At 44.6% G+C, this 20,381-nt stretch overlaps 6 protein-coding genes and 1 non-coding gene across 13 annotated transcripts; 3 read left to right on the top strand and 4 right to left on the bottom strand.

The window, feature by feature from the left end:
- Positions 1–6: 6 nt before the first annotated feature.
- LOC120453869 lies at positions 7–1,285 on the bottom strand. Its single transcript, XM_039638774.1, has 2 exons — positions 1,125–1,285; positions 7–1,068 (listed from the first exon to the last, which is right to left on the bottom strand). The coding sequence occupies exons 1-2, from the start codon at positions 1,198–1,200 to the stop codon at positions 164–166; spliced, it is 981 nt and encodes a 326-aa protein (XP_039494708.1). The 5' UTR covers positions 1,201–1,285; the 3' UTR covers positions 7–163.
- Positions 1,286–1,385: 100 nt separating this feature from the next.
- LOC120453378 lies at positions 1,386–3,453 on the bottom strand. The gene is made up of 2 exons (XM_039638053.2): positions 3,254–3,453; positions 1,386–3,200 (listed from the first exon to the last, which is right to left on the bottom strand). The coding sequence occupies exons 1-2, from the start codon at positions 3,336–3,338 to the stop codon at positions 1,498–1,500; spliced, it is 1,788 nt and encodes a 595-aa protein (XP_039493987.1). The 5' UTR covers positions 3,339–3,453; the 3' UTR covers positions 1,386–1,497.
- A 207-nt stretch (positions 3,454–3,660) lies between these two features.
- LOC120453588 lies at positions 3,661–5,079 on the bottom strand. 2 transcript variants are annotated; one of them, XM_039638348.2, is made up of 2 exons: positions 4,283–5,079; positions 3,661–4,220 (listed from the first exon to the last, which is right to left on the bottom strand). In XM_039638348.2, exons 1-2 carry the CDS (start codon positions 4,934–4,936, stop codon positions 3,939–3,941), a joined length of 936 nt encoding a protein of 311 aa, XP_039494282.1. In that variant the 5' UTR covers positions 4,937–5,079; the 3' UTR covers positions 3,661–3,938. The 2 variants fall into 2 exon arrangements, with proteins under 2 accessions (XP_039494282.1, XP_039494283.1); XM_039638349.2 differs by having other exon boundaries at positions 3,661–4,199.
- Positions 5,080–5,408: 329 nt separating this feature from the next.
- LOC120451817 (40S ribosomal protein S8) lies at positions 5,409–7,142 on the top strand. The gene is made up of 4 exons (XM_039635785.1): positions 5,409–5,503; positions 5,769–5,875; positions 6,332–6,743; positions 6,967–7,142. The coding sequence occupies exons 1-4, from the start codon at positions 5,500–5,502 to the stop codon at positions 7,068–7,070; spliced, it is 627 nt and encodes a 208-aa protein (XP_039491719.1). The 5' UTR covers positions 5,409–5,499; the 3' UTR covers positions 7,071–7,142.
- Positions 6,848–6,893, top strand: LOC120454730. The gene has a single exon (XR_005616662.1). It is a non-coding gene; the product is annotated as a small nucleolar RNA R442 (small nucleolar RNA).
- A 106-nt stretch (positions 7,143–7,248) lies between the features above and the next one.
- Positions 7,249–12,334, bottom strand: LOC120451816 (zinc transporter ZIP13 homolog). 5 transcript variants are annotated; one of them, XM_039635779.2, is made up of 6 exons: positions 11,965–12,334; positions 8,613–8,953; positions 8,441–8,548; positions 7,966–8,379; positions 7,750–7,905; positions 7,249–7,691 (listed from the first exon to the last, which is right to left on the bottom strand). In XM_039635779.2, the coding sequence occupies exons 2-6, from the start codon at positions 8,821–8,823 to the stop codon at positions 7,513–7,515; spliced, it is 1,068 nt and encodes a 355-aa protein (XP_039491713.1). In that variant the 5' UTR covers positions 8,824–8,953; positions 11,965–12,334; the 3' UTR covers positions 7,249–7,512. The 5 variants fall into 5 exon arrangements, with proteins under 5 accessions (XP_039491713.1, XP_039491718.1, XP_039491716.1 ...); XM_039635784.2 differs by having other exon boundaries at positions 12,076–12,334; XM_039635782.1 differs by lacking the exon at positions 11,965–12,334 and adding an exon at positions 10,698–10,802.
- A 441-nt stretch (positions 12,335–12,775) lies between these two features.
- LOC120451608 (WD repeat-containing protein 44) lies at positions 12,776–18,559 on the top strand. 2 transcript variants are annotated; one of them, XM_039635441.2, is made up of 10 exons: positions 12,776–13,208; positions 13,265–13,469; positions 14,443–14,532; positions 14,623–14,761; positions 14,830–15,613; positions 15,674–15,874; positions 15,934–16,657; positions 16,717–17,535; positions 17,600–17,728; positions 17,802–18,559. In XM_039635441.2, exons 1-10 carry the CDS (start codon positions 13,123–13,125, stop codon positions 17,958–17,960), a joined length of 3,336 nt encoding a protein of 1,111 aa, XP_039491375.1. In that variant the 5' UTR covers positions 12,776–13,122; the 3' UTR covers positions 17,961–18,559. The 2 variants fall into 2 exon arrangements, with proteins under 2 accessions (XP_039491375.1, XP_039491376.1); XM_039635442.2 differs by lacking the exon at positions 14,443–14,532.
- The last annotated feature ends 1,822 nt before the right edge of the window (positions 18,560–20,381 follow it).

Raw genomic sequence — 20,381 nt, 5'->3', positions numbered from 1 at the left:
CTACAATTTGGAATCTAATATCAAATGTACATTTATTAGATTAGTGTTTTTTTTAAATATTTCTGTATGCTAATGAACATGGCTTTAAGCCTGAGGATTTCATGCTTCTTAAGAAAAATGGCGGACTGCACTGGAGTGCGGAAAATCTTCCTTCACGACGTCTTCACGTCTCTTCCTCCTTTGGCAACACGTCTGTTTCGCTTAAAAAAACGTCGATTTTGGCCATTCTTATGCCGTAGCGAACCTTGTAGTCCACTGCTTCCAGTTGCGGGATACACCTGCGATTGATGAGGAGCAGGAAAGCCTGACTCGTCTTCCAAATTTCCTCCGCCCTCAGGATGGACCAGTCGGACATGTCTACGTCTAGGTTCTGCGCTCTCAAGCAGATCAGGATGCGATTGTGGTCCGTTTGACCGTGGGGCAACCAGATGCGCGCTTGAGGTCGCCACGGAATGTCGCTGACATGGACGAGCCTGATGCGCATTCCATCCCACGAGTCGCCTATGGTGACAACGCATGCCTCTAGAAATATTTTTGAAAAGCCGTCGACGCACCTAATCACTCGGTGGCCTCGGATCACTTCGGATGAGTCGAAGGACGGGACAGGACCCTCTGGCTTGGCCAAGACTCTGTCAGTCACCATGTGGGCCAGTCTGGTCTCGATCTCCTCCCACTTTTCGTTGAGCAGACGGCCGTCCTCGTGGAGTTCGTCCACCAGGGCCATCGTCAGGTTGTCATTCGTTGATCCATTGGGATGGCCAGCATTAAAAGGACCTGGACCCTTTGGCTTCTTGGGGGCACTTGCCATCTTAAGCGCCTGCTGCTTTTGCTGCTTTTGCTTCGTACGCTTCTTTTTCTTTTTAACCGCACTCCTGGGATCCGTTGATACCGCCGCTTTCGCCGCTTTCGCCTGCTTCCTTAGCTTTTTCCTGGCCCTGGCCTTCGCCTTTATGGCATCAGAGATTTTATCATTTAGTTTTATCATTTTCTTTATCTTTGACGAGATGCTGGGCTTTTCTTCAGGGGGTTCGGATTTCACACAACGCCGCCAGAGAGAGTCCTTCCGATCTTGAAGGAGCAAGTGGACCAGTTAGCATCGAGAAGGCAGACAACACGCGACTTACCATCGTCAGGTTGCTCAACCTTTATATTTTCCCTATAGCAAAAGGAGGGCTCCTTCTTTATCCAATTACTGGACATTGTGGCACTTAATACGTCTTGGTTTTCCAGAGCTAAACAATAACCACAATGATTTTACCATCGGAGAAAGAAAATGCCTAAAAAAGAACCGTAACTCTAAGTGGTTGAAACTTATGATAGAAACTCAGCGGTGGCTCAAACCATAGAGAGACTTAAACAAGAAGTCCAGTTTTTTCCTTCAATTATTTATTGGTTTCATAAAATTCGTTTTCCTATGTATAATAAAGTTAAATCAGAAAATACACAGCTGAATCTGATCTTAGGTTTTTCCCAAATCCCTTAACCTTTTAGATGCTATTATTTCTTGTTGTCTCCCGTGGTTTTGAGGTCCGAATTGTGTGGAACGATGCGAACTGGTTGGTTTTCCGCATGGAAGACTCTCCACAAGCTGTCGCCATCCTTGACCAAGAATCGGCACCGACCTTTGCGAGACGTTTTTTGTATACGCTCCTGGATGAGCAGAATCGCTTTGTTGGACAGTTCAGCTCCGGGGGGTAAGATCCAAGCGGACTGATCCGCCTGCTCCACATTTTCAGTCTGGTTAAGGTCCTTCGCATGCGCCGCATCCTCTGAGCGCTCCGTATTTTCAATCGGCTTCATCTCCATCGACTTATCCGTGATGTCCTGCTCCGTAGTGTCCGAGGGATCCATCTCCTGCAGGGGGGGAATTTGTGGGGTGACGCGCACAAACTGACCTCCTCGAATGCATACTCTCCACCGTTTAAGCCCATCCCTTACCAGGAATTTGAACCGATTCCTATTATTTCTATTCAGCAAACGGGACTGAATCTCCTGGATCACAGCCTCAGACAGTTCAGCTCCTGGCGGTACTATCCAATCTGACACATTCGCCTCCGTCTGTTCCCTGTTTACCTCAGTATGCACAGGTACATCTTGTGTAATGCGTACTCGAAAGTCTTTTCCGATGGTCACACTCCAAGATTTTCCCTCATCATTAACCAGGAACTGGACCGCTTGTCCTTTTGACTTGTGCAGAAATCCGTTCTTTATTTCTAAGATCGCAGCGTCGGAGAACTGAGCTCCTCGAGGTACTATCCAGCCGAATAAGTTTACCTCGGTCTGTTGTTCAACATTAGATGGCGTTACCTCCTCCGCCTGAGAAGCTACCTTAGTTTGCCTGATATTCTTTGGTTTGTCTGCCCCCATTGGTTGTTCCACTTCTACCTCATTGGTCTCCTCCATGCGCGTCGTCTCCTCTGCGTGAATAAAATACGCTATGCGCACTCGTATTCCTCGACCAATATTTACTTTCCAGGTTATTGGACCATCCTTAATCAGGAAGCGCAGCTGATGGCCTCTTTGCTTGTTCTGCAAACGTATCTGGATCTCATGGATCACTGCTTCGGGCAATTGAGCTCCTCGAGGTAGTGTCCAGCCAAACGAGTTCTCAACCGTCTGCTCCGTATGCTCAGCCCGCTGTGCCTGTACTACTTCCCGGTCCGCTTGACTGGGACTGGGTATTTCGCTGGCGTGAACAAGCTTAATGCGTAATCCATCCCATTCGTCGGCTAAGTGCTCAATGCAATCCTCTAGGAAGATCTTGGAAAAGCCGTCCTCGCACCTTATCACCCGGTGGCCCCGGATAAAAAGTGACGAGTCAAGCAGCGGGTTGGGTCCTTGCGGCACAGCCGTTAGTCTATCCGCCACCATGTCCGCCAGCCTGCTCTCGATTTCCCCCCACTTTTCGAAGAGCAAGCAGCCGTCTGGGTGGAGCTCATCCACCAGGGCCATTGACAGGTTGTCCTGGATCAACTCCTTATACTTCCAATCCGAAATATGGGATTCATCCGCACCTCTGGACCGTTTGAGATTCTTTCCATTTGCGTCCAATGATCCGTTTCGCTTACGCTGAAGATGAACGCTCCTAATTGGGCATCTTCGCTGAACAGTTCCATAGCGCCCTCCCCTACTCCCTGACTCCTGTGAGTTATCACAATTTTTGCGATGCGCCCAGGATGAGCGTTCCAAGCCCTGGGAACCTAAGAGATCTCAATTTTGTTATGGGGGTGCATCAAATACCTGACATACATACCATCATAAGACGGTTTCACGTTTCTGTTCTCCCTGGAATATGGAGTTGAAGCAGAGCCTGGGTCTTTGCGTGTATATCTAGTCATGCTTAAAACTTAATATTGTCATGCTTTACAATGCGGAACGAAACTTCGCAAAAGTAAACAAAACTCAGCCTGTTTTGTTGCGATAATTAGCGAAACCTATCGGGCTCAGAATTACTTCGATATTGGAAGTTATCGAAGAGTGTGACCATAGCTTGGAGTTAATCATCTTATTGTAATCTGATAATAAACATATCCGTTATTTTGGGCCGTTTAAGTACAGTGCTCCCACTTGAACATGTAAATAGTTCCAGCGATTAGGAAACCGAAAACTTGCAAATACTCATTAATACCACATAACTGATGTACAGTTTGTTAATAACTCTAAGCGTAACAAAGAATTTTTATTTTCGAGCTGAAATTTACGGATTTACGCTAGCAGTTTTTACAAAAAAAATTTATAAATTAAAGAAAGGACATAGCATAACATGTAATTCATTGCTGTTGTTGCAAAAACCTTCACTTTCCATTTCATTACCCCACCCCCGCACAGTAAATGCACAGATCATAAAGTCGTTTAAAGTATAATCAAACCTAAGTGTAAATTATCATATTGCCCGCCTTATCCACCAACAAATACAAGCCGTTCCAATCGTCGGTGGGCTAGTTGTCCACCACGTTCATATCCAGGAGCAGCTTCTTGGTCTGCAGATCGATGAGCCGGCGCTTGGCCCTGGCCAACTCGGCCATCTCGTTGTAGTATATCGTTTCCGCCTTGAGTTTCTCGTCCAGCTGGGTGGAGGACTCCGCCAACGAGGCGCTGTCCGGCGGAATCATGTTCTGCATATCCGCTGGTTCCTGCTCCTCGCACCTGTCCACCACCACGGAGTCGGAGTTGTCCACCACGTACTCGTAGAAGGGTTCCTGTAGCGAAATCGAAGTGACCTTAAACCAGAGATCGAAAGCATGTAGAGAGTAAGTGGGTAGGGAGTGGCCCGCGGACAAACCTCTTCGTCCAGGTGATCGGCCACCTTCTCGATGATGCTGTCCACATCGTCAAAATTCACTTTTTCCAGAGGATCAGCCGCATGCCTACGCTCTAGGTTGCTGTAGGAGTCCTTTTTGGGTGTCATGAGGTGCTGGTGCGAGTGGTTCAGCGTCTTGGCAAGGCTGGTGTGGCGACGCACGATGTGGCGCATTAGATTGGAGGAGGAGTGCTTCGAGGAAAGCGTCTTGCCGCAATGCATGCATTTGGCCATGAATTCAGAGATGCGGATGAAGTGGGCCCAAAGCTTGTTGTTCTTCCCAATGACCTTGTTGCGCATTTCCTCCTGGCTGTGCCGCTCCATCTGCTCCTGTTCCCGCTTCACGCTCATGATGCCGCGCACCGCAGACTTGGTCTCGCCCTCGCCCTCTGTGAGCTCCATGCTTAGGTCCTCTGAGGCGGATGCTTCCAGCTCGTCCTTTAGCTCCGCCAGCATCTTACCCTCCTCGCCGGCGAAAATCGTGCGGGCCAGGAGCTTGTGGTTCCGGATTAAATGGCGCGTCAAGTTGGAGGATGTGTGTTTGGAGGACAACGTCTTGTCGCAGTGCTTGCACTGAACTATGTACTCGGTCAGGCGGTGGAAGTGCGCTAGAGCCTTGAAGTTTTTCCCAACCATAGCTGCTTCCGCAAATCCAGGGTTGCAGTTTCGCCCGCTCCTGGCCGATTTGTTTCCAATTGTCGCGTTTATTTACCAAATTGCAATTATTTTCGGTGCAAAATGAGGGTGTGACCGTTTGCGCGAAGCCACAAGCTAACAGTTTGCCGAGCTAACAGTGGTCTGTCACAAACGCAGGCTGGTCACACCTTTTACAACAGTTTTCATATTTTTATAGCAGTAAGGGTACTCCCCTATGTTAAGTTGATTAAATCATAAATCCTATATGGTATTTCTAACTGCATCTAAATGTAATCACCGGGAATATTGCTATAAATGATTTAACGCTATGGCTCACATATAAAAAGAATGGGCGTATTCTGCACTGTTCCTACTATATATAACTTAATCTAGTTGCTACAAAATAATATTTGAATTTATGCAACAGCACCGAGTGTACTGTAATGCGCGCGCTAACAGCGCAGCGTTGCCCAACCGCGGCAACTGTCAAAAAGATAACCCTACTTTTTTGACACGAGGTGCTGTGCGTGTCTTTTCCTTTCTTTCTCGCTTTTTACTCGAACATGGGTAAGTCGACTCCCGCAATTTGCGTCGAAATATCAAGAAAATGGGCTGAATACGGCTCGCAAACACCATGAAAGTGCGCACAAAGTACGTTTACAACCGCATCGAGCGAAAAGCAACGGGGAATGTGTGAATTTAAAGAAATATCAGTGAATTTAACTTGGTGCGGCTCTTTTGAGTGCGCCCCTAAACGTGCCCATGTTCTTGATTTTTCTTTCGACTTTTCCGTGTGACTTGTTCTAACTTGCTCTTATTTATCAATTACCAGGTATTAGCCGCGATAGTGCACACAAACGCCGGGCAACCGGAGGCAAGCGCAAGTCGCTCCGCAAGAAGCGCAAGTTCGAGTTGGGACGCCCCGCCGCCAACACCAAGGTAAGGATAATCTCCGGATAATCTGAATCTGAATGTGTATTCGGATGCCAGGGTCCAGTTTCTCATACTTCGACTAAGGGTTAGTGTTCGGTGCTAAAGGTGTGCTTGGGAACCCAGCACATTTTCAGTGTTTTTATCTAACCATAGTGAGCTACACACATGGCGATATGTTGTATGTTTGAGATATGGTGTTTTCAATAATCGATATACTTCAATACTATTCAATACTATTGTACTATGATGTATTTAACTGCAATAAGTATGAGATAACCGGTCTTAGTATGCCAATGCAATATAAAATGATGTTAACGCGTGTCAACTGCAATTGTGCTCTCGAGCACTCTTCTTGATGATTGAAAAGCTTTATGTTCGGACTACTGATTTATTTCGTTCCCTGCATAAAGGTCCTCCATACATACTGTATGCCCGGACTAACCAAGAACTCTTTTCTTTTAGCTTGGCTCCGGACGCGTGCACTCTGTGCGCACTCGTGGTGGAAACACCAAGCTCCGTGCTCTCCGTCTGGAAACCGGAAACTTTGCCTGGGCCTCCGAGGGAGTGGCGCGCAAGACCCGTATCGCCGATGTGGTGTACAACGCCTCCAACAACGAGCTGGTGCGTACCAAGACCCTGGTGAAGAACAGCATCGTGGTCATCGATGCCACGCCTTTCCGTCAGTGGTACGAGGCGCACTACGTGCTGCCCCTGGGACGCAAGCGTAACCCCAAGCACGCCCAGAAGGAGGACGAGAACGACGTGCTGACCAAGAAGCGCAGCGAAAAGGTTATGAAGAAGTACCTGGAGCGCCAGAAGTACGGCAAGGTCGAGCAGGCCCTCGAGGATCAGTTCACCTCCGGCCGCATCTTGGGTGTGTATTCTTTATTGATTATAATTGCCAATAAGCTTGTTATAGTGATGTAAAATCCTTAGCGATCCAACTACTTTATTGTGTCGATCTTGTTTTAAGAGAGATGCAAGCCTGTTGGGTGTGATTCGGCTTGTCATAGTTACTCTGATCAAACCACTTATCATGCTTACTTTTCCATTTACCTGGGAGCCCCATTCTAATTCCTTGTTCTTTTCCCTTTCAGCTTGCATTTCTTCCCGCCCCGGACAATGCGGTCGCTCCGACGGCTACATTTTGGAAGGCAAGGAGTTGGAATTCTACCTTAAGAAGATCAAGTCTAAGAAATAAAGGCACTAGATAAGCTTGCAAGACATGATTTGCAAAGAAAAACGGAATAAAACAACTTGTTTTTTATAGGAAGTGCATTTTTCTGATTTATTCTTTCTGTAATTTGCCTGCTGACAAAGAAATGGGATCCCAAATAGTGGTGTTCCTCCAAATAAAATCCAGATAGAAGATACGAATGTTCGTAGATAGTGGAGAGCAAAGGACTCTCCCTTAAATGTCTATTGAATTTTCGTTTCATAAGTATGATACAGTAATACGTAATCATTAACAATAGTTTAAATATCATTCATATTGGCTATAATTACATAACGCAGACAGGAGTTGAATCCCATAAAGTACAACAAATTCATGAAAATTTTTAAAACTGCCAGGGACAATCTTAGAGCAAACTATAAACTGTCTGGTTTCAATTTTCTTCTTATACTGCTGTCAGCTAAAGTTCCTAGTGTTCGAATAGCATGGTCATCACGGCCATTAACGCAATGCCAAATATCAGTGCCAGCAGCTGCTTGATGGACTCCTTGCGCTCCTCCTCCTTCAAGAGATCAGGTAATACTGTGACCAGAGCAATGTGCAGAAAGCCGCCGGCAGTGAACGGCATAATCCACGAAGTACGTGCCTCTGTAAATGTAAAGATAAGTTCACTTGTTTGTCACCCGGAGAGCCCAGTTAAGCTTACCCATGGCCGATGTTACGCCGGAGCCTCCGATGGCTACCAGAGCACCGAGGAGGCCAGCTCCCGCCGTGAGGAGCTGCGCACGCGCGGCGTCCCAGCGACTGAATCCAGATCGAAGCAGGATTGCGAAATCCCCCACCTCGTGCGGAATTTCATGAACTGTAGGAGGAATATAACTTAGATTCTATCATATGCGTTGGTATTTCTATGAGTACTTACGCAATATGGCGAATGTCGCTAGGATTCCGTGCCTGAAGGACACCAAAAAGGATCCAGCCACGGCTAGACCGTGGGTGAAATTGTCAATTGAGTTGGCCAAAAGGTTTAGATACCCAGCCACTTTCTTTGGCTGCTCCTTCTTTTCCTTCGACTTCTGTTCCTGCTCGCGCAGGAAACAGACTTTACCCACATCTTCGATATCGCAGGCGCCGCCACAGCTCTCGGAGGTTTCGCCATCTGGTAGCTGGCCGCCATGTCGACGCAGCAGGCAGTTGGCTATCTCCACGCACTTGGGCTGAGGATTCTCGTCGTCCGCGCTCGCATAGCCGGAGAAGATTTTCTCCACGATTGTGAAGATCAGTATGCCGGAAAGGACCCAAAGGCCCGAGCGCAGGGATGGGTGACTAGAAGGATCTATAAAGAAATGCCAGTATTATAGAGATGATTTCACAACTAGGATTTCACCGCAACTCACCTTGATTATCGCCTTCCCAGGCTTCTGGCAACAGGTGGAGGAACACATCGCCCAGCAGACCGCCGACCGCGAAACTGAGAAGCACTCGCAGGAGTTTTGATTCTGCAGCTGGAGGGTGAGAAGTGATTGAGCTTAAATTGAAATACCTTTCGCATGCAGGTGAATGACTTACGATCATTGTATCCCTCCTTAGCCATTTTCTCCTCCGTGGGAATGATGATCAGCGGGAATATGCCACTCAGTCCAATGACCACCGATCCCAGCAGAGAGAATACCCATGGTGTGTACTCAAAGCTTTTGAAATACTCGGGCATGTACTGGTCCATCAGGTTGGAGTATATCATAGCGATGTGTTCATCGAAGAAGCTGCTGTTCGTGGTCATTTTCGACTGCCTTGCTACGGCTACTTATGTGCTGCTCTGTGCTGGAACGTGGGATTCTGTAGTCACTGCTTCCTGCTCATGTGCAGTGACTTTCGGAGGAATATGTGCCGTGTTCGATGACTCGACCCAGCTGGAATAGGAAATATTATTTTAATTGTTTAACAAATGGCGACACACACGTAAATTTTGATACGAAAAGCTAGTGTAGCAATTGTTTCCCCAAATCCGCCACCTGGCAACAAAATCATTGAATAACTAGATGATGCGGTTCTCAGTATCAGACAGAAGGTGATGCGAAAATCCTTTAGATATGGACAATGTCAGCCATAATCAATAAAGGGGCAGGGAAAATTCTCCCAACTGCGCCTGTTGTCAGGTTCGATAAGCGAGTCTCTGTAAAATTTAATCATGGCAACTTAAGTGTGACTAGGCGGCTTCATAGGGAACAGCAGTCAATCAAACTAAGACCATTGCCCGATAGCTAACTCATCAGGATGAGAGTAGGCGTGTCCTGCCTCACTATAACCAATAAAATATCAAATTGTTCGTAGAATTGTCGTAGAACTTGTTGGCCATATCACAGCGAGCCTGGTGGGCTTTATCGAAAATGCAGGTACTTAAATGATTTATATCTTTGCCAATTTTGTTTGCTCGCGTTCGAGCAATAGTTAATTGGCTTTTTCTATAATTCATAAGCAATTTAGACGCAGTTATATGCTTAGTTTGAATGTGATTGCTACTCGGGATTTTATATAAAACTGTTATAGGTGTGCACTTGTAAATCAGGGCTCTCTCGACCATAAACTATTCTTATATCACTGACACCAACCAGAACAGATCGTAAATTGGACGAAGAGTAGTTTCCAAACTCGATAACCGTCGCTCCCAGTGTGCAGAAACAGACTAAACGAATTTCCAGGAGACGCTGGTTCGAAACGCCCACGTCAAGATACTTTGTTTCCATTTGATTTCCGATTTGATGTGCACGATGCAGCTTAAACTGTTCACTTTGCCGCGATAAGATTACGATGGCGCTGGCACAATGGAGTGCCACGATTTCGGCGGCTTTGCCAAGCGCCAATACTACGCATGTGTATTGGGGAATTGAACTTGGAATCGATGGAGTGATGTCCAAGAATTCGCGACAGAAAACCATGAGTATGCCTCCAAACTCCAGTAGCGATGCGAAAACGATCCCGTGAGGGCGAAGGCGATACTTTAACTATGGCTCTTATCTTTCGTAGCTGTTGTCATTGAACTATCAGAAAGTTATTTATTTAGATTAGATTTAAAAGTAGTGTAATTACGGCCGTCGTGTAGGCGGGTCTATCTGTACACACTACAGATAGGAGGCTGTACAAACTAGTGAATAAACTAGTGAATCATTTAGTACTGCATTCTCTCCCTGTGAACCATGACTGTTTCACGCTTTTATTGTTATTTTACTGTATATGGCATATTATGCCCTTTAAATCTTTGCGAGATTCTGAAAACAACAGATTAAGATTCAAAGCCGGTTTCAAGTAAAGTAGTCGAAATTCGCTACTTGGAAGCCACTCAAGTTTGTTTTATAGTCTGAGTAGTTGAGTAAATAATCCAAATTTGGCACAATAGCTGTGAATTATGTATTTAGCTGTTGCATTATGTATTGCTGTGCTTTTTGGGCGAGCCTTCAATAAAAAGAAGGCAGTACGAATTTGCGGACTAATTCCGGGTATCCTGTTCATTTCACTCAGATAGTTATTCACGAATCTATTCACCAGTCGCACAAGTATGCATGAACATAATGTGACACTATTTTGCTGAAAAACTCGAGGACAATAGATTCCTCTGCGATTTAAAGTTGATTTGTGGCATGCGCGTTATTTGTATACCTCCAACTGTTAACACAATACCAGAAACTATGTATGTATAACACACTTGAGCGTTGCTAATGCGGAAATTTATGCTCCAAGCTCCACAAGTCGTGTGTTATCGCGCCGCCAACTGAGCTCGTTGTGGGTGAGGAATCGTCTTCTACACACGTTCTTATAGATGAATTGAATCGAAAATATAGTTAGGGGGTTTCAATTTATAGAGTTGCTGACTCGCTGATCACTTGTGAATCATTACTTTTGAATGGATCAGACAAAAATGGCCGAGATTATTTTGCACGCTGCACTAAAAAGGGGACATGGCAAGTGAACAAGCTCTCGGTGATAAGAAGTGTGCCCGAGCAGATATAGAGAAAGTGCATGCACTTTCATCAACAAAGAATATCAAGGAATACGTGATCGGGAAAAGGAAACTGTGTACTTTCCCGATATATAATTGGGCTCTAGCTTTGCAGCACTCGTCATAAATAGATTTGTCACCCTTGTAAAGCACCTCAAACACCGAAGAAAGTTCTTTGTTTCGATTAGGGTGATGTATATTCACACCCACATTTGAGTACTGGGTATCACATGTCTTCAAATTTGATAAAGCAGCATACTGAGAAGCAAACCCTTCGATTCTACATTATGGTTAATAAACAAGATTGAAGCCGCGAAACCAGTTTGCCAAACAAGTTATCATGGCACTGTTGTTCAACAAAGTCTAGTCCATTTGTTTTTGTATTGTGTACCGCTGATAAAACGCAATACGCGCATATTATTTAGTGTTCAGCACTGATTCGAGATTAGATTGAGTACTACTGAAACTCAAATAGTCAAATATGGCCACTCTTAGTGACGTGTGGATGATAATCTTACACTAGGTTAGTTATGCGGCATATCAAGAGATCTATGCGGAAGTTGGTAATTTGACTACAATACATTATATTTCTCATCACCACATTTCTCGAAAACGCCTCTGATGCTTTTATTTCAAACCGCACAATAAAACAATGAAATGATGTACAGGAAAACATATGCATATGTACAACGTACATAACTGATAAGCAACACCAGCTGAAATGATGAAACACTAATGTTTTCAGTCTTCTAGAACCTACACATGTACATTTATTATAAGTTTTAATGGATTCACATCTCTTTCACCACAAAGCGAATTGTCACATAATCATTTAGTGGCTTTGGCACGAGTGATTGCCATTAAATGCCAGACTTTGTCTTTAAACCCGATTTCTGTGAAATCGGTTGGGAGTGCAGTTATTTTTACCGTTATGCAGCTGCAACGGGAACGGGTTAACGTGCTCTTATCACTTTTATTGCGGTTAGTAAAACCCGAAACTTTCGATTTTTGCAGTGGCGAAATTGTATGATAAATTACTTTTCTATTGCGTAGTAGCGATCATTGGCACCCAATGTTTTTTTACTGCGAAGTAATTGCGTGGATTCACGTTAATAGCGCCCGGGCTCCCCTAGAGTTAAACATACGCTTGGCCCCGCGGAATTCGAATCGTGGGCTTTCTGTCGATGTCTTCGCCCCGCGCGTCGCTTCACGAAAAGTTACAAGCTCGGCAAAAACACTTGCATTTATACATTTGTTTACTATGTTCGAGGGCCGTGCGGAAAATACAATAACAAAGCAATATGGTGCATTACGTTAGTGGTGGCCAAATATTTCCACAATGTCGTATTATCGAAAAGTTGCCGTATTATAACTTAGCAGAGATCCAAGCGATGGTGTGGATCTTTGATACCAAAGGGATGACTACTTATAATCGAAATTCAAATACCAAAGTAAAATTTCGCATGTAGTGTAGACTTCCGACATATGTAGAAATCTGCTATTGCCTCGAGTACGTTATTTCCAAAATGAGAGGTTAAAATAAAAAATTTGTCCCATATATATGTGATTTAGAATCGGAATACTCGTTTATTTGTAAAGCTTTGGAAGGGGTATGCAGTTATTAATCTTTTAAATACGCGCGCCCTTGAGTCAGCGTCTTTTCGTGTCACGACATACGCACGTCAAATTGCCCATCTCTAGTCTAATCGATTGCTTATGAATCATACTTGACGCAATCGAAATCATTATTGCATCTTTGACACCACTAGTATTTACGCGTATCAAGCGTAAAATCTCAATTAACAATTGATTAAGAACTAAATTAGCAGTGTAATTATGTTTAATAAAACGCAGGCGATAGCAACATGTTAAGTGCAGTGCCTTCAGCGCTAGTGCGGCAGCGAGTGACGTCACACGAGTAGAAAACAACACAGCAACAACAACAATAGACAGTGGGGCGCCGCAGCAACAAAAGGGAATCAATAACAAAAAAACCAGAGAGAAAATCGTAATTTGGTGGATAATTTGCATACGATTGGGTGGTTAGATAACGCCGACAGCCACCACAGACGCACAAATCACGAAATGAGTAAGCTGGAAACGGATTCGGACAGTTCAGAGGAGTTTTTCGATGCCGAGGACACTACGCCTAACCGTCATTCGACTTTGTGGTGAGTTCTTGTGGCTTACCCCATCTAAATGCTTAACTAATTCATCGCCATTTCAGTCGGAAGCTACCGCCCGAGGTAGCCCAGGAGTTCATCTTTCCCGAGCCCGCCGTGCGAGTGAATGCCGCCGCCTCCTCCGACAGCGATGCTACACCCATCGGCGCTGGAACGCCCGCCACCCGGAGTCCCACCAATAGCCTGGGTGCGCGGCTAAAGCCGCAGGATGCGGGCGTCTTTGTTGAGCCCAAGCCCGTGATAGGACCTGTAAGTAAATGGGGTCCACATGAAGTGCTCTTTCCTTCCGTTTTGCTAGACCCAGTTATGATGTCATCGACTAGGGCAACGATCCATCATCAGTGGCCTTGGGAAACCATTCTCATGTGTTAAAGCCCTCCTTCAGCTCACATGTCTGGTGGTGTAATTTGTAGAAGGTTTACTACCATGTGAGGCTTGAATTTATTGTTGAATGTTTAAAGTGGGGAAAAACTGAGCTCTATCCACTAAGCTAGATGTTTCCATCGTCTGTGATCGTCATGTGTAGTTTTTTCATTTATTGTTATTTAATGTGTAACATGTACAATGCTAGGACCCAAGTTCATTCGGTAAAGCAAATATATTTTTATGTTTAGGTCTTTATTATCGTTTACTTATCTTTGATCATAAATGTACCTACCATTCACCGCCAACTACTCATGGCGACATTTAAAAAACTGTGTCGCCTACCTAAGAAATTGATTAAAAACTGATATGATACGGTTTATAGAGTTCACCCAGTCAGTCTTAGTTGGCAAAGGCACATTTATTTAAAGGTGTAAAGATAATGGCAGGTTTCGAAGTTCTGCATTTAGACCTATCACACGTTTTGCACTTCACTGAAAAAATTCGTTCATGATTACTTAGCAGTTACACATATGCCATCTTATAGTCTCATTTTTTGTTTCATTTTTCATAAGCCTGGGCAGATGAACTGCATTTAATTAGAATTGGGTGATTTTTAGTTTTCAAAGTACTAAAGTTCAGAAGCAACATTCTTAATAGCCCAAAAGCACTATTTAATGAACAAAACCCAAATCACCCCCTTAATTTTGTGTCCATATTTGTGTTCTTTACTTTCATATTTTCTCCGCCTCATTTCGTAACTCCAACGAATAAAAAACAATACCCAACTTAAAAATGGAAACCAACTTAAACTCGAATCTCGACCAATGTTAATATGCATACGTTATAAAAAATGTAGTTGGGTAGACAGCGCTTTCACGAACTACGTCAGTGCATGCAAAACGATGAAGATGATAATCCAGGAAATACACTCACACCTGATTCTCAGGTATACATTTTTTGTAATCTAGCCTGTTTGCTCAGCTTTCCGTTTCCCCGGCTCACCCAGGTGTACTTATGATTTAAATTAATCTTACAGAATAGCTCAACGGATGGCATTTTCACAAACCGTTCGACGCATCCGTTTAAGGTCATTGAGACCGATGCGATGAGCATACAGAGCATGACATCACTGGGTCGCGTGGGCCGAATCTTGGCGGGCAGCATTGATCCATCTGGTGAGTAAAAATCAGTATTTTCAAGAAAACACAGCAACCACTGACTGTCTCAATTCATTTGCTTCCAGCTATAAGCATAGATCGCGAGTCCCTGGCTTCGATGAATGCGCAACAGCAAAAGCAACAGGCGCAGCAGCAACAGCAGGCGCAACCTACATCGTCTACCAGCTCCAATACTCCACCGAGCGTCGGAAACAGCTCTTCCGGTATGAGCACGCCCAGGGTTTCGCCCAAGCATCAGCAAAGTGGTAAGGAGGCGGCCGCCACCACGACAGGGATTCCAAGTGGCGCACCCTCCGCGCAGTCCTCTACCGTTGGCGCGATGGTGTTGCAGGAACCGGATGTGATAGCAAGCACAAAGCTTGCCCAGTCAAAAACCACTGATTCGATCACCGCGTCGGGACCCGTGGCGCCACCGCGAAGAAAAAAGAAGTCTCGTAATTGTTCCATCAGTTCCTCAGATCAGTATAGTCTTCCTCCTGCGGACAACGAAGACACTGATAGTGATACCCGGTCTGTGAAGAGTGTGCAGGGTCTGCAGCAAAAGCTCCAGAATGACTTTGTCATGGAATTTGAGAGCTCCCTTAATAATGCAACTAGTTCAGCCTCCAATAACACCCTGACCTGCTCCTCCACCAATACAGTTGTTTCAGTTTCGGCTTCGGCTTCGACTTCGGCGGCATCTTCTTCCATGCCATCGACAATAGCAACTCATATGCGTCCCGTGGTCTCTTCGGTCACCATTGCTGGTCCAAAACTCACACAATCTCTGGGCAGCAGTTCCACGTCGGTTCACTCCAAGCCAAGCCCATCAAATTCAGCGAAAAGCAACTCCGCACCAGCGAGAGTTAGGTAAGTCAACACTAAATTCTTTTTAGTTTAAAGTTACTAACGAACTACTATCTTCGCTAGTTCCATTGATCCGAATCAGGGTCTGAATCTGTTTAAGGCCATCCAGGGAGGTTATGTGGTCAAACCACGCGACGAGGCGAGCAACAAGGCGCAAGGTCCGTCCCAAGATGAAATCGAGCGCATTGAGAAAATGCTAATGGAAAGCGCGAACCGACCAAAGCTGGCGGGAACTGGATCCAACAGTTTAGGAAGCTCAACGCGGTAAGTTACCTTTGGTATTATATTAAATGCATTTTTCAAAAATTATTATTCTGCTGTAGCTATCCCGGATTCTATCGCGGTGTCAATGATAAGGAGCGCCGGAAGTCCGCTGGTGACGAAGATGTGCTCAAGCAGATGAACATTTATGTGCGTACGCGGACCAGCTCAGGCAAGCAGCTAACCGACTTTGAGATCCTTGAACAAGTTCCTGTTAAAAATTTAGACACGGGAGAGAATATGCCGCTTTCGGAAATGCGTTCACCACCAGTGCCTGAGGGATGGAACCCGCTCTCGCTGCACATCCTTAAACTGACCTCCCACCTGGAGGTGATCCAGAAGGAGTCCGATGAGGAGAGTGTGATTGGCATACCGCCTAGCATCGAGGGTCAGCAGCCCGACGAAGAGGAACTCGAATTGGAAGAGGACAGTCGACTGAAAAAGAAAACGGCCCGGATCAAGAGGTTCTTTGGCACCACAATGCGAAAGACGGTGGACAAGGCAAAGTCGATTGCATCCGAAGTGTCGCATGCTCGTCACAAAGAGGATGTGGCTGATATTATTGATGCAATGAATCCCGAGCAAAATATCAAAATCAAGGCTTCCTCGTCCAACAAGGGACCCTATGAGTTTACCAAACTGCAGCACGTCCAGGATTTGAGTGGCGAAGATACCAGTGCCGTGTGGTGCATGAAGTTCAGTTCCTGCGGACGACTCCTGGCCACTGCTGGCCAGGACAAGGTGTTAAGGATTTGGGTTCTGAAAGATGCCTATCCGTTTTTCCAGGTAACCAAGTTTGATTCGTTCGCTTATACATCATTTTAATGCCCATTCTTTTACTTTAGGACATGCGCAACAAATACAATGCGGACCAAAAATCCTCACCTACGCCCTCGCAAGAGTCACTCGTCTCACAGCATTCAGCGGAAGAAGCCATTGCCATGGCTACGGCCGCAGAGAAATGTGCGGGGCCCTTCATGCCAAAGCCCTTCTGCACCTACAATGGACACACCTCCGATTTGCTGGACGTCAGCTGGTCAAAGAATTACTTCATACTGTCAAGCAGCATGGACAAGACTGTGCGGCTCTGGCACATTTCCAGAAAGGAGTGCCTTTGCTGTTTTCAGCATATTGATTTTGTCACCGCTATTGCGTTCCATCCACGCGATGATCGCTACTTTTTGAGTGGCAGCCTCGATGGCAAACTAAGGTTGTGGAATATACCCGACAAAAAGGTGGCACTGTGGAATGAGGTAGATGGCCAGACAAAGCTTATAACGGCTGCCAACTTCTGCCAGAATGGACAGTTTGCCGTTGTAGGGAGTTACGATGGCCGCTGCATATTTTATAACACGGATCAGCTTAAATACCACACGCAGATTCATGTGCGCTCCACCAGGGGTAAAAATCGCATTGGCCGCAAGATCAGTGGCATTGAACCGATGCCCGGTGAGGACAAGATTCTAGTCACCTCCAACGACAGCAGAGTGCGCCTCTACGATTTAAGGGACTTGAACTTGTCCTGCAAATACAAGGGCTACTTAAATGTGTCCTCGCAAATCAAGGGCTCATTCAGCCACGATGGAAAGTACATTATTGCCGGGTCCGAGAATCAGTGCATCTATATTTGGAAAACAAACCACGACTACTCAAAACTCAGCTCGGTGGGTGACGCAAAACCTTTTGTTTAATACAGAATTGTATTGATTGTTTTTTTTGTACCTGCAGGTTCGCCGTGATCGCAGCGACTTCTGGGAAGGCATTAAAGCACACAATGCTACGGTCACTTGTGCCATATTCGCTCCACACCCAGAGGCTATCATCAAGCCCGAAGCGGATGATATCACCATAGAGAGGGTGGGTGATAATCGATTTGAATCTTGTTCTTTATTTTAGGAGTACTTCTAATACACATGTTTTCTGCTTGCAGTTGCCTCACAGTTCACAGCCGGATCCACTGGTCGAGCAGCACAAAAAGGGATGTGGTTATGTGTTGGTCAGCGCCGATTTCAATGGCGCCATCAAGGTGTTCATCAACAAGACGAAGCCGAAGCACAGCAGTCTACCCTACTCGGCCATTGCGGATTAGTCTTTTAGGTAGAGGATGGGAGAAATAGAAGAGTAAAAGTAAAATACTATTTTATTTTTGTATTTGTGACATTTTGTATCGTTAGTAACTAGCGCCATCGCTTATTTATATGCATAATCCGTAATTACTAATTTCTGTCTGTCCCCACACCCATTTTAAGTTAATAATCCCATAATTTCCATTGTAAAAGTTGTTAACTATTGCTGCTGGCGCGAACTGTTTAATCTTACGCAAAATATGTTATGTATTTTTAACGCTGAGTGTGTGAATATGTGTATAGATATTTGTTTAACAAGTTGATAATTTCGAAAGTCAATTGTATATTGTTATGCCCTTGTAAGTTACACTTTGACTGTACAGATGCTTTGATTTCGTTGCTCTCGATTACAATTAAATCTGTCCGTCTGGCCATTGACCTCTTTGATGTGTAATCTAGCTAGAAATGTACTATTGGCCAACCTGCAAGGGTTCGAACGACTCGGAGGGCCGAATCGAAATAAGTTATTTTATCGCCTAAAGTCTTAACCTAACCAACCACCTATTATAATTAACTTTTAAACAATATATATTTTGTGTAAAGTAAATATGTGCAACCAGGACGTAAACTGCAACTTTAATTCTGCCAACGAAACTCACGTTGAAGGGGGTTTGGTTTTGAAGTGCTTCCGGATTAGAGTACGTCTAAACATTCATTTCTCCGGGCAGGCATGGTATTTAGCAGAGCTTAACCTTCATATTTGGGGCTTCCTGAGGTGCGAGCTGGTAGAAAGTGCAAAGTAAACAGGCGGTTGTAATTCTACACTGATACTGCAGACATTTGTAAATCTTAGGTATTATAATTCCGGGAAGGGATGACGTACAGATAATTAATGAGGGAGCAAGTGAAATGCAAGACTTGAGTAAAACAGCCTTCGGTTTGAATGGTTTGACTCCCTTTGACTGCCTTGTTGCCTTCCTACCTCATTTGCATAGTTTGGGGCTGACCGTCTGCCCGCTCAATAATGAATGCGCCAGTTTCAAGTGGCATTACCCCCGAAAACGAAGTTGATGGTCTGCGACAAGTATATGCAATGCTATGTGGCACCATAAATTACATAGCCATTCTAGTGTCGCATTTTTGGTTTTTTTTTTCTCAGTTGTGACAATAGTAAAAGTGCTGAAAGAGAAGCACGATTAGAGCTATTCCTTACATTGGCTATGTTTATGTTTATATATGCACTACATGCATTCATGGCGCAGCAGTTCTGCAAAATCTTTGCATATTTGTTAGAGTGGACCTGAGTTGAAAATCACGCATACGTAGTGTGGACTATTTCATAGAACTTTCTCTGAAACTATCACTTTTAGACCTTTTGCTTGATAGAATTACCCCATTTCCTAAGAACATCTTAAATTTAATCTTTTAAAATACTTTTTGAGGAAAGGTTATTTAGTAGTACATTTTCAAAGAAAGGCATGTCAGTATGCAAAAATGCTATTGAGTAAAATGGATGCCTTTGTTGGGATCTCACTTTCACCCTAAAAATAAAGTATTTGGATGCCTCCGAAAGCGGAATCGTGTTCTCTTTAAAAATAAGTTAGCTTGGTTAACAGGTCGTATGAGTAATTTATTCAATGTGTGGCTTTTAATTGGTATATCTGATTATTAACTTATATAAATGTTATTAGACTCCCCATGAAAGTCCACCCTGGGGCACGTACTCCGGTACTTGCACAGGCAATCAATAATGATTTTTTTTGGGGAGTTGGGGTGGCGGGTGTTTTGTCGCGATGCGGCAACAACAGCTGTTGCAACGCCAGACGAACCCCCCGAAAAAAGGAAAACCGAACAGCAGCCAGACGCCGGCAACCGGGGAACCTCATCATCGTCATCGCACTCCAGCCAGCACCACCCGTTTCAAGAAGCAATCAATGCACTTCTGGCCATGTGCCAAGTTTCTCTTCCGTAAAGCTGGAGAGGAGCGGCGAATCGGCCAAAAGAGTGGAGCAGCAGTGTATAAGAGCTTCAGCTCTGCGTTTCATTCGGTTGCGGTTGAAAAGCCAAAGTTAATTTAAAGTTCAACCCGTTTGGTTTCTAACTTTTCGGAACTCCTATCGTGTATTTTGAGTTCGCTTCAGATTGTTTGGTGCAGCAGTATAAGATAGAAACCCTCTTGCTTTTAAATCAATTTGAAAATGTTAATCTGGTATTTAATTTAAAAGTCAAGTTCGTTAGTTAAGTAATATTTACTAAGAGCTTACAGTGAAATATAAGCAATACTTGTTCCTAAAATGAATACGATAGTTTTAAATACTTACTTATACTTTTGTAACGAAATATAATTTATAATACATAAAAATAAAAACAAACCGCATTTATTTGCTTTCAGTTTGCTGAATAATAGAGTAACTGCGTGACTGCATGCGATGCCAAAGTATCTT

The sequence above is a fragment of the Drosophila santomea genome, chromosome 3R (genome assembly GCF_016746245.2).
Source record: "Drosophila santomea strain STO CAGO 1482 chromosome 3R, Prin_Dsan_1.1, whole genome shotgun sequence".
Taxonomy (NCBI): Eukaryota; Metazoa; Arthropoda; class Insecta; order Diptera; family Drosophilidae; genus Drosophila; species Drosophila santomea.
The sequence above is the reverse complement of the archived record's forward strand: the minus strand, read 5'-3'. Positions and strand labels throughout refer to the sequence as shown.

Excerpts from the sequence above, each read along its gene's own strand:
- LOC120453869 (XM_039638774.1), bottom strand. The coding sequence starts at position 1,200 with ATGTCCAGTAATTGGATAAAGAAGGAGCCCTCCTTTTGCTATAGGGAA. Across the intron at positions 1,069-1,124 it reads GGTTGAGCAACCTGACGATG|ATCGGAAGGACTCTCTCTGG; the intron begins GTAAGTCGCGTG and ends TGCTCCTTCAAG.
- LOC120453378 (XM_039638053.2), bottom strand. The coding sequence starts at position 3,338 with ATGACTAGATATACACGCAAAGACCCAGGCTCTGCTTCAACTCCATAT. Across the intron at positions 3,201-3,253 it reads CGTGAAACCGTCTTATGATG|GTTCCCAGGGCTTGGAACGC; the intron begins GTATGTATGTCA and ends GAGATCTCTTAG.
- LOC120453588 (XM_039638348.2), bottom strand. The coding sequence starts at position 4,936 with ATGGTTGGGAAAAACTTCAAGGCTCTAGCGCACTTCCACCGCCTGACC. Across the intron at positions 4,221-4,282 it reads CCGATCACCTGGACGAAGAG|GTCACTTCGATTTCGCTACA; the intron begins GTTTGTCCGCGG and ends CTCTGGTTTAAG.
- LOC120451817 (XM_039635785.1), top strand. Across the intron at positions 5,876-6,331 it reads GCCCCGCCGCCAACACCAAG|CTTGGCTCCGGACGCGTGCA; the intron begins GTAAGGATAATC and ends CTTTTCTTTTAG. Across the intron at positions 6,744-6,966 it reads CACCTCCGGCCGCATCTTGG|CTTGCATTTCTTCCCGCCCC; the intron begins GTGTGTATTCTT and ends TTTCCCTTTCAG.
- LOC120451816 (XM_039635779.2), bottom strand. The coding sequence starts at position 8,823 with ATGACCACGAACAGCAGCTTCTTCGATGAACACATCGCTATGATATAC. Across the intron at positions 8,549-8,612 it reads TAAGGAGGGATACAATGATC|CTGCAGAATCAAAACTCCTG; the intron begins GTAAGTCATTCA and ends CTCACCCTCCAG. Across the intron at positions 8,380-8,440 it reads CTGGGAAGGCGATAATCAAG|ATCCTTCTAGTCACCCATCC; the intron begins GTGAGTTGCGGT and ends ATTTCTTTATAG.
- LOC120451608 (XM_039635441.2), top strand. The coding sequence starts at position 13,123 with ATGAGTAAGCTGGAAACGGATTCGGACAGTTCAGAGGAGTTTTTCGAT. Across the intron at positions 14,533-14,622 it reads CACTCACACCTGATTCTCAG|AATAGCTCAACGGATGGCAT; the intron begins GTATACATTTTT and ends TTAATCTTACAG. Across the intron at positions 15,614-15,673 it reads TCCGCACCAGCGAGAGTTAG|TTCCATTGATCCGAATCAGG; the intron begins GTAAGTCAACAC and ends TATCTTCGCTAG.